The sequence below is a fragment of the Grammomys surdaster genome, unplaced genomic scaffold (assembly GCF_004785775.1).
Source record: "Grammomys surdaster isolate TR1022 unplaced genomic scaffold, NIH_TR_1.0 213, whole genome shotgun sequence".
Taxonomy (NCBI): domain Eukaryota; kingdom Metazoa; phylum Chordata; class Mammalia; order Rodentia; family Muridae; genus Grammomys; species Grammomys surdaster.
Genome location: NW_021604658.1, coordinates 5,688,467 through 5,703,700, shown reverse-complemented (window position 1 = coordinate 5,703,700; position 15,234 = coordinate 5,688,467). Strand labels below are relative to the sequence as shown.

Genomic DNA, 15,234 nt, shown 5'->3' with positions numbered 1-15,234 from the left:
TATGGAAAGAGATGTGTAACACTCTTGACAAGGGCCTAAAGCACACATACAGGTAAAGCATTACCACTCACTTTGTAGCATCTACTGCTTTTTGGAACTGGAAAATCTTACATTGAGTGAGGTTACAACCCAGGCTCAGAAAGACAGACAGCACGTGTTCTCTTTCATATGCAGACCTATATTCTAGCCTCTGGAAACACTGCACACACATGGTGCACATACACATACATGCAAGCAAAACACTCCTACACATAAAATAAAAACAAATCCATAAAATAATTTTAAGTAGAGAAAAGGCTACAGAAAGAGACAGTGTCTCAAAAACAAACAAATCCCAAGCTCAGATGATTCTCTGCCTTGGCTTCTGAATAGCCAGGACTATGGCACATGCTACCCGGCCCCGGGTAAGTTTTATTTGTGGGTTTGTTTTTTTAGGACAATAGCCACAGTACACTGAGTGTGTGGTTTAGCGCCTGGTACACAGTAGGGCCTCAGTACAGCTCGCTGAAGAGATATACAAAGGAAGATATGAAGAGATTGCTTTTTGTCTTACTAAATCCTCCTTGAAAGGCCCCTCGATGTCTGTGTCGATTGTCTTTGCTATAATAGCCAAATGTACATAAAAGCAAAAGTCAGTGTCTATTTCACAGCAGCTGAAGTCATCACTGAAGAAAAGCCACCAAAATAGACACACACTGAGAACAAGAAAGAAGCCAGCACCGGTTTCCATGACACTTCAGTATTTATTTTAAATGTTGGGGAAATGAATATGCCACAAAGGCCTGAAAGCAGTCATTAGTCAAGGATGAAAAGCCGAACTACAAATCAGCTAAAAACCACAAATTCAACAATTGCATTGGCCGAGTCAGAAATGACCCAGTCCTAATGACCCTCTCAAATGTTCCTGGACTAAGAAAGGAGAGGGAGATGGAAAACAGGTTTTCATTTCTTTAGATTCCCTTCTCCGGGGAGGGAAGAAATTAAACAAAAACAAAAACTCGTATTTGTGTTCCATGTCAAACACTCATTGTAAATGATTTAAAGTGAATCTTTTTCCCAGTAATTGGAATGGAAACTACACTTAGGCCCTCCCTGGAGTGTTGTGATAATGGAATGAGATACCCACCAGAGCCTGACCTGACCCAAGAATGACATAGCAAACAGCCTATCAAGCCATGGACCCTTTCCAAGATGTCTCCATCCTTTCCTATGACATTCGGGAGAATTTATTTTGCTCATTAGTCAAAGGTAATCAAACAGGCTCAGCCTGGAGGATGGCTCAGAAGTTAACTGTCCTGGATTCCCTCAAAGGCTCCACATCCCAGGAAAGCCAATCTGTGCTGACATCTCAGTTATTCTGAACCATCTTTGAGATCATGGGAACAAAGGGATAATGGAGTTCCAGGGACAGTTGTCATGGTGCTAAACATGAAAGTGTATTTACAAAGGCGACCTACCATAAAGCCGGAGTGATTTCTCTACACCCAGTAAGAACACACCTGAAAGCAAGACAAGCCAAAACAGCCCAGCTTCCTAGAAAAGCAAATCCCCAGGGTACAGGAACACTTATAAACAGAGATGATCACAAGGGACATCATTGAAGCCTGAATGTCATCGTTCTTAAAGAATTTGCCTGGTTCTCCCAGGCAATTGGCAAGCAAATTCTTCCCTAAGATTTGGAAAGATAAGAGAAGTGTAAGGAGCTTCACTGAGGCAACTGAAGAGATTTCTGTGAAGTTCTATCCCGCTAAGTAGGCACACCCTCACCCATCCTCCTCAGGAAGCAGGACACAGTTAGCTACTAACATTAGTAACATTTAGTTAGTTACTAAATGCTGATGTTTTGGTTCTGGAGACTCAGAAGTGAAACAAACTATCCATCTCCTAAAGCAATTTAGAACAGCCTAACAGGACGATAAACGTCAAAATTGGGGGCTGGAGTTGCTCAGTGGTTAAGAACACATACTGTCCTTGCAAAGGACCCAAGTTCAGTTCCCAGAACTGACATATATACACATGCATACACATGCACACACATGTATACATACACACAGAGACAAGCACACAAATGCGTAATTAAAAATTAAAAAAGATAACCCTGGGCAGTGGTGGCGCACGCCTTTAATACCAGCACTTGGGAGGCAGAGGCAGGCGGATTTCTGAGTCCGAGGCCAGCCTGGTCTACAGAATGAGTTCCAGGACAGCCAGGGCTATATAGAGAAACCCTGTCTCGAAAAAACAAAACAAAAAAAAATTAAAAAAGAATCTTTTTAAATAAACAAAAGTTTAAGTATTAAATATAAAGTTCATCAAAGCACCAGCTTCAATACTCAGCGAGATGGTAGGGTTGACAGTTAACCCATTATCTCTCTGGACCTTTTTCTAGAAATCCGCTTTCACACGAGTGTGTTTAGTGAAGTATACAACTTTGTAGATGAGTAAGACAGGCTCTCTAGCCACAGGAGATATCTTCTCAGCGCCCCCTAGTGGATGTCTGAAAACGCAACTGGTGCTGAATTTCCATAGACCATGTTTTTTTCTATACACACACAGGCCTATCATGAAGTTTAATTTACAAATTGGGCCAAGCAGGAAGTCAATGACAATAATTAATTATAAAATAGAATAATTTAAATGTTATGCTACAGAGCTAGAGAGGTAACTTTGTCAGTAAAGCCTTTACCTCCACTTGGGGAAGGGCCTGCCTCAGGAGAGGTTGGGTGGGTCTGTCTAGGGAAAAAGTTACTGGACTTATCCATAATAATAAAAAAGAAAGCTGGCAGGGCAGATAGTTCCATTAGTAAAGTCCTTGCCTTGCAAGCATAATATCCTGAGCTCAATCCCCAGAACCCATGTTTTAAAACCCAGGCATGGTTTGTGTGTACCTTTAACCCCAGTGCTGAGGACACTAAGTCAGGCAGAATTCTGGGCTCACTGGCCAACCTGTCTAACCTACCTGAGGAGCTCTAGGCCCATGAGAGACGCTGTCTCAAAATACAAGGTAGATGTCTCCTGAAAAATAATACTCAAGGTTAACCCTGGCCTATACACACACACACACACACGTAAAAGCATAAATGTATACACACACATAGGCACACACAAAATAAAGCAATATACTATAATAAAAGCTTTGTAAATGCAGTACCACACACGGGTGTGCACAAATACTTACAGACACACAGGCACACACACACACACATTCAGCTCTCAACATAGCTTATTGGCTTGTTCTTTCCCTTATTCTTATGGGAACACGAGATGGTGTGATTAATGCCTGTGGGGTAGGATGGAGTAATGGGTAGGGCAGAGGCTGTACATGCTGAAAGAGAAGCACAGTACTGTAACGGGACCAATAATGGAGACAGACTGAGTCACTGTTCTGTTTCTATGGAGAGACACCATGAGCAAGGTAACTCTTATGAAAGAAAGCATTTAACTGCAGGCTTACTGACAGGTTCAGGTGAGTCCATAATAATCATGGCGGGAAACAGGCAGGCACAGCACTGGAGCAAGAGCTGAGAGCTTTACATCCTGATCCCTAGGTGTCAGTCAGAAAGAAAGAGAGAGACTAAGAGGGAGAGAAACTGAGCCTGGTGTAGGCCTTTGAAATCTGAAAGCCCAGGGAGAGGGGGAGGGGGGTTCCAGAGGGGAAATCAGGAAAGGGGATAACATTATAACATTTGAAATGTAAATAAATAAAATATTCAATTAAAAAAATCTTTCTAAAGAAAAAAATCTGAAAGCCCACCCTCAGTGACACACCTTAAAAAAGGCACACTTACACCAACAAGGCCACACCTCCTAATCCTTCCAAACAGTTCATCTGGGGACCAAGCATAGCAATGTATGAGCCTATGTGGGCATTCTCATTCAGACCACCACAGAGACTAAGTGGCTGGCAGGCGACATGTAGGAGTGTGGACATACTAGACATGGCCACCTTAGGCAAGATGAAGCAAGACATCACAAGACCTCATCACCCTCCCCAGAACAGCACAGAATTTTAACTTACACAATGGTCCCTGCTAAAATTGCCCATTTAATATTTGTAGACTAAGGATGACCAGGAGTCTTAGAAAGCAGAAGTGCAAGTAAGGAAGGGTGAGCACACAGGAAGGGTAGATAGAAAAGAGAAACACTGTGACAGTCAGAAGGAAGGGGAGGAAAGAGAAACACTGTGACAGTCGGAAGGAAGAGGAGGATGCCAGGCAGAGCTGAGGGGAAAGGGCCTTCCGGGCAGATGAGGTCACTTGTGAAAAAAATGTTCTGGTCTCGTTTGGAAAACAATGAGAAGTTCTGGTGATTGAGCATCAGTTACCTGGGAAGGGTGGCTGGGAACCCAGAGATGACTTAGGGCCAGTATGTCCCCAGGCCAGAGCATACTGCCTCTTTTCTATAAGCAGAAGGGAGGCAGAAGGCTGTCTTAGTTAGGGTCACTACTGCTGTGATGAAACACCACAACCTAAGCAAACCAAGGAGGAGAGGGCTTACTTGCTCACTATTCTGTTCCGTGTAACAGTTCACTATCAAAAGCAATGAGGGCAGGGACTCAAGCAGGGCAGGAACCTGGAAGCAGGAGCTGATGCAGAGGCCATAGAAGGATCCTGCTTTCTCGACTGCTCCTCATGGCTTGCTCAGCCTGCTTTCTTATAGAACCCAGGAACACCAGCCTGAGGTGGCCTCACCCACAATGCCCTAGACCCTTCCCTAGCAATCACTGATTAAGAAAATGCCCTGCAGGCTTGCCTACAACCTGATCTTTCAGAGGGGTTTTCCCAGTTGAGGTGCCCGCCTTTCTAATGATTCTGGCTTGTGTCAGGCTTTAAGGATTATTTACTATGCTGGGTTTTGGGGGGAGGGGCAGGGAGGTTGTTTGTGTGTTTTTAAGGAATCACCTATAGAGATCACTATGCCGGCCCGAGCACTCACTCCAGTCTCACAATGACCCTCATAGGCAGTTATTATCTCCTCGTTTTCTAGCTGCAAAAACAGAATCGGGGAGTTTTAAGCAATTTGGCCAACGATGAATTGAGATGCAGAAAAGCTGTTGCCCACCATGAATTTACATAATCTTGTGGGAATCGTGCATAGGAGCATTAATTTTTTAACTAGTAATTTAAATAGTATGGTCTTTCCCCCCACCCCCATTTATATTCACTTACAACATACGAGGGTAACCCTTTGTTTCGGAAAGTGGATCTTTACTAACGTTACCAATTAAAGATGACGTCATACTGGATTCAGGTGGGTCCTATCCAGTGGCCAGTGTCCTTTGAAGAGGAAAGTGTGAGAAACTAGGACGCCACCTCAGTGGCAAGGCACTTGCTTAGCACATATGGGTTCAATCCTCGCCTGGTGGCTTGTTTTCATTAACAACTTAATGTACAATCACCTGGGAAGGGAGTCTCAGCGAGGTATTGTGGGTAAGCGTCTCTGTGAGGGATCGTCTTGATTAGTTGAGATGAGAACACCGCCCACTGGGGGCGGGGCATTTTTCCCTGGGTTTGAGTCTTGGGCTGCGATAAGTGGAGATGAGCTGAGTGCATGCAATGTTCTCATTCACTCTCTTGACAGTGGATATGACTGTTTCAGGTTCCCGCTACCTTAACTCGCCCACAGGAACGGCGTGCAACCCGGAACTGTGAGCTTAAATAAACCCTTTCTCCCCTAAGTTGCATCTGTCAGGGTATTTTATTACAGACCAGAAACAAAACTAGAACGCTTCAACAACTGAAAAAAAGGAAATGTAGACACAAAGAAGACCACGTGACATCAGGCAGGCTGAAGTCGTGCTGTCATGTTAAGAAACAGTAAGGACCACCAGACACTACTAGGAGGCAGGCGAGGGTAGGGTAATAGCCACTTCTTCAGAGCGTCCAGAAGGATCTATGCCGATGCTTGATTTCAAACCCAAGCCTCCTGAGTTGTAAGATAATAAAGTGTTATTGTACCACAGTCCATTACAGCAGCCCTAAGAAATAGACACACACAAGCCACAGAGAGGACGAAGGTGAAGGCAAAATTTTGCTCCAAATCTTATCACTCAAAAACACCATCACTTTTGTCCCATACACACATATAAACAGAAGTGAATACAGATAGGCCAAGTTTTTCTTCAAAACTTCATCTCCATTTTGAAAGTTGTTCGTGCAAAACTTTATATAAGGTTTTTGTCAAGAGTACCAGAGAGTACGCTACCATGATGCATCACATCAGAGGGGACAGGTGCTTGCTGTACAAGTTTGGTGACCAGAATCTTATCCTTGGAACTCACAGAAAAGTGAAAGAGGAGAACCAACCCCACAAAGTTGTCCTCTGACTGCCACGTGCACACTGTGGTATGTGCACCCACACTTATCATGCACAATAATAAATTTTAAAGAAGTATAGGAAGTGGCTGGTTTTGTGAGTCCACTTGACACAAGCTGGAGTTATCACAGAGAAAGGAACCTCTGTTGAAGAAATTACTCCATGAGATCCAGCTGTAAGGCATTTTCTCAATGAGTGACCAAGGGGGGAGGTGCCCCCCCCTTATAAGTGGTGCCATCCCTTGTGCTGGTGGTCTTGGGTTCTAGAAGGCAGGCTGAGCAAGGCAATAAGCAGCACTCCTCCATGGCCTCTGCATCAGCTCCTGCCTCCATGTTTCTGCCCTTCGTGAATTCCAGCGCTGACTTCCTTTGGTGATGAACAGCAATGTGGAAGTGTAAGTTGAATAAACCCTTTCCTCCCCAACTTGCTTCTTGGCCATGATGTTTTGTGTAGGAATACAAACTCTGACTAAGACACTGAAAGTGGTGGCGCACACCTTTAATCCCAGCGCTCAGAAGGCAGGAAAAGGTGTATTTCTGGGTTTGAAATCAGTCTGATCTACTTAGCAAGTTCCAAGCCACCCAGAGCTACATAGTGAGAGAGAGAGAGAGAGAGAGAGAGAGAGAGAGAGAGAGAGAGAATATCTTGGTACAATTTGGCAGTACCTAGTGTAATTGAAAACACATGGAACTCTGAGGAATTTCATTTTTTTTCCACTGAACTTGAAAAACACACAAGCGTACGACAAATTTTATTTTATTATCTTATGTGTATGATTATTTACCTGCATGTATGTCCATGCTCCATGTGCACACCTGGTACCCTCAGAGGCCAGAAGAGGGCATGGCAATGGATCCCCTAAGAGCAAGTAAATTGTAACACAGTTCTAACAGGGGCCATTTAATAATAACGAGCTGGAATATACTGTGTTAAGTGGAAATAACCACATTATAGGAAAAGCCTAAGCAGGACCTAGTTACCGCTCCTGCAAGTAGGTGGGCCAGGAGTGTCCTTCCTCTGGCTTGGTGGAGACACTGTACAGCCACCGGCAAGGCTGGAGCAGAGACAGGACAATAATGATGAAAGTTCGACAGGCCTCTGTGCTTATAGAGCCTCACGGAAGTAAAGGCTGGAACAAGAGGACTCCGTGGGGAGGCAGGAGTGCCATCTCAGGGTTATTGTTTGTCCTACCCGTAGCTATCACGAGGACAGTGGAGGATGAGGAGCCAGGCTCTAGAACTGGGGTGGTGCCACACACCCCAATATTGAAGGCAGGAGCAGTAGCCTTCAACATTGTGAGCGAAAAATCAGGAGTTCCTTTTGGAGCCATTATATCAGAGATGCCTATTAGATATTCAAGCACAATTAGGGAAGTTGGATTAAACCAGTCCAGAGCTCCTGAGAGAAGTCAGGCAAGGGGCAGAAGCCTGCTGCCATCTCATTGGTATAGAAGTAAGAGTCAAGCTGCAGGACTAGAGAAACAGGGAAGGCGGAGTCCAGGATGCTCTGACATCTAAGCAATATCAAATGCTAAGAATCTGGCAGAGGAAACCCCAGCTGCAGAGCTCTGAAACCGAAGGAGAAATGGGGGGGGGGGGGGGCAGGCGGGCATTTGAAATGAAGGTTCTAAGACACTAAGCCACCAGACTGCCAGAGCCAAACAGAGAAGCCAGGTGTGTTGGGAAAGAAAAAATAAAAGACTAAACAGAGCTATAAGCCCTCTCCTACAGAAACAGAGATGAAGCCAGGCCTTCTCCAGAGCAGGACTTCCTAACTCTAAGGTGCCCAGGGATTGCTGGGTGGATCATGTACAGACATGGGCCACATTTAGGGGTGTGTGAGGAGCAGCCTGGGTTCTGCCTGTCTGGTGAGCTCAGGTGAGGCCTGAGCAGCCCTCTAGGGACCACACTGAGAGACAGTGATTGAGATCCAGCCATAAAGATCAAGGCAAGCACCCTCACAGCTGAGGGGTTCTTGGGGGCCGTGAGCAGAACCATGTTCCATGTTGATTTCTCTCACATCACTGTGACCTCAGTACCCAACAGAAACAACCAAGGAAAGATTTAGGCTGGATTTAGGCTGGACAGACAGCTCAGTAGTTAGGAGTATTTACCACTCTCCCAGAGAACCAGAGTTCAGTTCTGGGCACCCATGTCGGGTACCTGTTACTGCAGCTCCAGGGGAATTCTATTATCTTGGGCCTCTTGCTATTATGCTTGGCCCAGGGAGTGGCCCAATTAGGAGGTGTACTCCTTTTTGTTTCTGGGGTGTTTGCCTTATTTCTTTCCACCACCAGCCAAGCCTCAGTGCCAACTGAGGAACAAATATTCAAGACACGAGCCTGTGAGGACATTTTGACTTCAAACTGCTTTCCATCCTGCTCTCTCTTCCCATAGCCCTGTCTGCAGTTGTCTCTGAACAGGGTTGGGTTGTTTGGTTGTCTAGGCCTCTGTGAGCTCCACAAGGCTTCATTAGGCCCACAAGTCCTCTGAGACAATAGTCACTGTGACAACTCAGTCAAATCTACCTGTCTCTGTGTGGCATGTCCTAAACGAACTGGAAGCCCTTGTGGAGCTCCCACCCCATCCCCATGAAGTCCAGACCCGACTCTCCCAAACCTCCAGAGATCTGAAGCCAAGTCAATGATAAACGACCATCCTAGCCAGGTTCTCTCCGACAGCAGCTTCTAGATTCTAGGGGTGACTTTTCTCTCTTGACAGCCTCGATCACCCCCACAGTGTACCACCTGCCAGTCATCATTCCTTCCAGAAAACCACTAACACAGATGGCTTTGTGTGGTTGGGGGCTGTGGAGGAAACAACATGCTGTAAAACTAGCTGCAAACCCAAAGCCAAGTGTATTCAGATCCATGTATCAGCTGTTTCCTAGACCAGGGAGTTCCATTTCTATGCCTTCCTCAGGCACCGTCCACCTGCCTCTTTCTCTGGCCTCTCTCTGTCTTCTCCACACAGTGGCTCTCATCCACTTGTATCCTGGCTGCCTCCATACATTTAAAGTTCCCCCACCTTACCCAGAGCCTTCTTTCTCCCTCTGAATATCTCTTCCTTTTCCCTCCAGGTCCCAACTTTCTCCATCAAGGGCCCTGTTCCCCCTGTTTCCCCCAGGCAGATGCCAACCTGCACATAGCTAGTACATTGTCAGGTGGGGGAAACACACAGGAGCTGCTTCAGTCAAGGCCCTTGTGTGCATGGGTAGCTTGAAACTGTGTCCAACAAGTCTGTAATTCTGCACAAGCCACCCTGTGCAGTGTTTAAGCTAAGAGTCTCAGTGACAAACGCCTCACCATAGCTCTTCATGAGGAGAGACTGCAAATCTCCACAAGTATCTTCATTTGGAACTAACACACCTCCCTAAAGCACTTCTTCCATGGCCTCTCCATTCCAAACCAGTTTTCTTCTATCCAGTAATGTAGCAAGAAACAACATAAGACAACCCCACTAGTTAACATTTCAGTTATGTAAGTTGGCAGTAAGCACACGGGTCTCCAGGCTTGGTTTCCAGGGGCATATGCCTTCCCCTAGAAGCTGTCAACTGTACTCATTTGCCCAAGTTTCCCTGTCTGTCTCCTGGGACAAGGAGACATAATATGTGTCCAACAATGTCCCTGGCTATTTCCCATGTACAGCATCTGAAGGCTAGCATCTAAGAAGCTCTGTATTCTGAATCTCTTAATTCACAGACCTACTCATATCAGCACCCTGGGTGGTTCCACAGTGTGTACAACACTAAAACCCAACCATGTTGCAATGACGTCCAGGGGACACCCAACTTGACCCTGAGAGAGCCTTCCTCGGACATCATTCCAAGTAGCCCAAGGGGCTCCAGTCAAGGCCCAAAGAGGAACATGGAGAAAGGATATCAGGTATTCTGACACAAATATTCTGCAATACCTTTTTCAAAACAGATAGGTTTAAGCCAGACATGGTGGCACACGTCTTTAATCCCAGAACTCAGGAAACAGAGGCAGGTGGATCTCTATAAGTTCAAGGTCAGCCTGGTCTACAGAGTGAGTTCCAGGATAGCCAAGGCTATGTTGAGAGACCCTGTCTTAAAAGAAGAAGAGCTGAAAAGAGAGAAAGGGAAAGACGGAAGGAAGCCATGACTCTTCAGGAGCCAAGGGCCCGTGGATGATATCCACTCACTGTGTAGCTCTGACTACCAGTCTCTGACCCTGCCTGGCTATGGGACCTCACTGACATCCCATGACATCCTGACAAGCACAGGGTCACCATGCTTTGCACTGAAATCCAGCTGCACATGTTCTCAGGGGTTGAGGCAAGCCATGGCCCCAAGCCAGGAAGAAGCACAGTGTCAGCAAGGAGTGTACTCAAAAGCTTCTAAGAGGTGAGAGGACCACACAATGCATAGTTCAGAGCCAAGGGCTGCACGGTTGCAGGAGGCAGGAAACTGAGCTTCAACGGTCCAAACATCTGCACATAGAGGCCCACAGAGTCCTCAGTAAGGGCCAACGCCGTTTCCCCACAGAGTTCAAGATAAGCCAGGCACAGGTGCTGTCAGAGAAAACCTCAGAGATTGGGATGTTAGCTTACTGATAGAATGCTCGCCTTACTCATGCAAGGCCCTCCATTCAATCCCCAGCGCAGGAAAGAGAGTTGGGAGTAATGGTGTACACTAATGTAAGGAAACTTCCCCCATACACACTTAGAGAATTAAGAGAGTCAAGCTATCTCCAGGGCTCAGCAGGTAAAGGTGCCAAGCCTGACAACCTGAGTTAGGACCTGGGCCACACATGATAGAAAGAGAGACCCAGCTCCTACAAGTGCTCCTCTGCCTCCGTATGCACGTACACACCACTAAATAAGTAAATATAAAACAAAGAAAGAACGAGAGAAGAAACAAACTAAATTGAAAGATTCAAATCTAGTTTGACCTGAGCCAACAGCATCTACCATCATTTTTTTTTCAATGCTGGGTATCAAATCTAGGACCTGGTCACATTCCAGGCAAGCATTCTACCACTGAGATACATTTCCAGCCCAGTAAAAGTCTTTTAGGGGCTGGAGAGATGGCTCAGCAGTTAAGAGCACTGACTGCTCTTCCAGAAGTCCTGGGTTCAATTCCCAGCAACCACATGATGGCTCACAACCACCTGTAGTAGGATCCAATGCCCTCTTCTGGTGTGTCTGAAGACATCGACAGTGTACTCATATACATAAAATAAACAAATCTTTTAAAAATTATATAAAGAAAGAGTCTTTTAAATATCAAATTATGCACATTGAGTCTGAAGCGAGAGAAGGTAAACACGGTTCCAGGTCCCTGTGAGCCTCCACGTAAGAATCTGACTAAGAGGAGACACCCAGCTGAGAGGGGGGGGGTCCAACGAAGAGACCAACCTGAACCACAGAGATACAGACAGAAATTTCCAGATTCCCCGAGCATAACTGGTGCATTATCATGAACTTTCACCTGGATGAGGCAGAAATACCATGAATATCCAAACTACTTCCAGCTGGCCACAGCAGAAGCCAAGGCAGGCCCCAAAACAATAACTGGCCTAGCCCTGTACTAAACACCCAAAAGAAAGGCAGGAAAGGGGGCTGTGTAATTCCTTATCTTTTTGTTGTGATAAAATATACAACTTGAGTGGGGCTCATTTTCCTTCACTGTTTGAGGGTACCAGGCCATCACGGTGGGGAGGGTATGCCAGTGGGACTGTGAGGCTAATGGTCACATTGCTGCCACACTCAGGAAGTAAAAAGAAATGACCCAGCCCCAGCTGATACACCTACAACACAATTCCTGCACCTGAGGCCTTCAGATCAGAAGAGAAACTTGAAAGACTTTAAGAGCCAGGGGAACTGAGAGTTTGCTGTGAATCTGTGTACCCCAGAAATGTCAGAGAAGCTGCATCCATGAAGTCTGGTCAACATGGCCTCTCAAACAAAACTGGAACAAGGAAGACACCAACGGGCATGCAAACCTGGAAGAGGGAGAGCTCAGGAGACTTCAGGCCTAGACAAAGAACTATAGGCAACCGGGGAATTCTGAGAGGGGGAGGAATGGTCTTCTCCAGGGACGTATCCTCTTTAACTGATTATCCAATGCCAAGTTGTCAACCCTGAGATTACATAGATACAGGTAACATTATGCAGACTGAGCAGGTTGTATTTCTGTATTTATGAGTGTGTGTGTGTGTGTGTGTGTGTGTGTAACAACAATTAAAGAAAAGGAAAGCTGGGCACGGTGGCCCATGCCTTTAATCCCAGCACTCCAGAAGCAGAGGTAGTTGGATCTCTGGAAGTTTGAGGCCAGCCTGGTCTACAAAGTGAGTTCCAGGACAGCCAGGGCTATTATATAGAAACACTGTGGGGGGTGGGGGCTGGGAGGGGAGGAGAAAGGAAGAGAAAGAGACCATGAGTTGAGAGAGAGAGAGAAGGGGAGGTACTGGAGAGGAAAGTAATGTAATTACACTATAATTTCTAAAATTTTTAAACATATATTATTAAAAACTAAATAAAAGCTGATGCCCAGCATGTATTCTCTTTTTTACGGCTGTCTAGAACCAGCCCATACAATGGTGCTGCTTACATTTAGAACGGATCTTTCCCCACTCAGTTGGCTCAGTCTTAAAGCTCTCACAGGCAAACCCAGAGGCTTGTCTTGGAGGTGATTCTAGATCCTCTTAAGTTGACAAAATTAACTATCCCAGATGCCCTGTTTCAGAAAGACGATGCACGTGAACAGCATAACTCTGCCCGGCAGAGCTGAGGACAAAGGCTATAACCAGAGGCAGCTGCTATGAAGATTTCTGCCCAGGGAGGCCATCGCTGGCTGAGGATGCTGGTCTAGTCTGTCTGGGGTCCAAGAGGCAGACAGTGGGTTGGCATTAGCCAAAGAGAACAAATGGCCCCCAAGCAAGCAGATGGGAGGAGGGAGATGCTGAGCAGCCCACTCAGGATGCTAGGACACACACTCCACACCCCTGTAGACCTTCCCCACTCAGGATGCTAGGACACACACTCTACACCCCTGTAGACCTTCCCCACTCAGGATGCTAGGACACACACTCCACACCCCTGTAGACCCTGCTATTTCTGTGTTAAGTAAGGAGTAGAGCCAGCATCTCCAGGAATGAAGATCACAAGTCTTACTCCTGAGTCTGTAATAGAACGGTCCATCTCACAGTCCTGAGTGAATGCTCACTCGGAAGACAACGTGCTCTATAAAATGGCCAAGGCCAGACACTCACCCGCATGGGCTCATCTGGAAATCCAGGTTTGCTGGGCCTGTCCTGTCGCCTGGACCTCAGGAGCTGTTTCGCTTGCTTTTCTGTCAGAATCGGGGAGGCTTCTGGAAAAATCAGGAAGAGACATGAGAGATTCCCAGGCCCAAGAATCCACACTCCACCTTAGTATTCCGGAGAGGATTTGCAAGTCCAATCTTGGTTAAAATACAAAAAGAAATCTGTCCCAAAGGATGTGGCATTTCTGAGAACTCAGAAATTTTACGTTGTTTTTACTATAGTTTACTCAGAGCCAAAACGTCAGGATTTAAATCTATGTACTCCCTGCAATAGCCCATTTCTTTAAAGTGGACATTTATGTAACATGTGGTTTTGTTTTACTTTTTGCTTGCCTGCTTGCCTGCTTGCCTGCTTGCCTGCTTGCTTGCTTGCTTGCTTGCTTGCTTGCTTGCTTGCTTGCTTTTTGTTTGCTTTTGTCTGTTTTGAGACAAGGTTTTTCAGCTGGCTGGCCTTGAACTCAATGTCTAGTTGGGAGGAGCTTAACTTCTGATTCTCCTGACTACTATAATAAATTACAGTTGTGTACCACCATGCCCAGTTAATGTGGTCCTGAGACTAAGCTCAGGGCTTCTTCACATATGCTAGGTAAGGACTCTGACAACTGAGCTACTTCCCATCCCTGAATGTGGTTTTAAAAAAATATTCATTCTCCCCTGTTCTATAGTCTGTGGCAAAAAGACTGTTAAACCTGGTCTTCACACATTCCACTGAGAAGATATACTCACAAAATTATTAATAGGATGGGGAGGGTAATCACATGCAAATATTAAAAGATATTAGCGTAATAAGAGAATATAAAGCTTCTGTGATCTCATATAAACTTTAAAAGAAGATAAAATTGAAGGCTTGTCAGCATTTTTTAAAAAATAGTACTCAAACACATTTTAAGACTTTTCAGTTAAGGTAATTTACCTCCCTTTTAACGAATAATAATTCTACAAGCTTTCTCTTACAAAAAAGAGAGAGCAGGGCTAGTGAGATGGCTCAGCGGCTAAGAGCACTGGGTGCTCTTCCAGAGGTCATGAGTTCAATTCCTAGCAACCACATGGTGGCTCACAACCATCTATAGGGGGATCCAATGCCCTCTTCAGGCAGACGGATATCTATGCAGCAGAGCACTCATACATTAAATAAATAAATTTAAAACAATAAAAAAAAGAAAAAAAAAAGAGAGAGCAGCAAAATGTCAATATACACTATATATCATTATGTCAGTGTAAAAATAGACCGGGCCCTTGGAGAGAGAACCTACCTGAGGAGAAAGCCAGCAGGGTAAGAGCGAAGACCAACACAAACAGCTTCTCCATGATGCCAGGCTCCTCTCGGCTGACTGTACTCTCCAGACCAGTCCTACCTACTTGAAAGCGGCCCTGTCAGATCCAATGCTGTGTGGACTTCTGCTAACACAGTTTGCCCTGTGAGGCTAAGCACATCTGACTCTGAGTTTGCAATAATGACTGTTAAAATATTTCCCTCTGAATTCCTGCAAATTTTCATCCTGAGACAGGAAATGCTCGCTCTTCAACATGACCTCCTGAGTGCCGTTTCGAGAACCTTCATTTTGTATAAACAGATCTACTGGCGCATTCTGGAATCGTTTCTGAGTATTTCTCTAAAGCTTCAGTTTGTTTTTT

At 45.5% G+C, this 15,234-nt stretch overlaps 1 protein-coding gene across 1 annotated transcript in view; it reads right to left on the bottom strand.

Annotated features, from left to right (window-relative positions):
• CUNH17orf67 (chromosome unknown C17orf67 homolog) overlaps window positions 1–15,015 on the bottom strand; it is a 20,007-nt gene extending 4,992 nt beyond the window's left edge. The window contains exons 1-2 of the mRNA XM_028772489.1: window positions 14,853–15,015; window positions 13,547–13,647 (exon numbers count right to left, since the gene is read on the bottom strand). Of these exons, the coding sequence (XP_028628322.1) occupies window positions 13,547–13,647; window positions 14,853–14,907 (156 nt within the window). The 5' untranslated portion in view covers window positions 14,908–15,015. The remainder of the gene's footprint in view (window positions 1–13,546; window positions 13,648–14,852) is intronic.
• Between the last annotated feature and the right edge of the window lie 219 nt (window positions 15,016–15,234).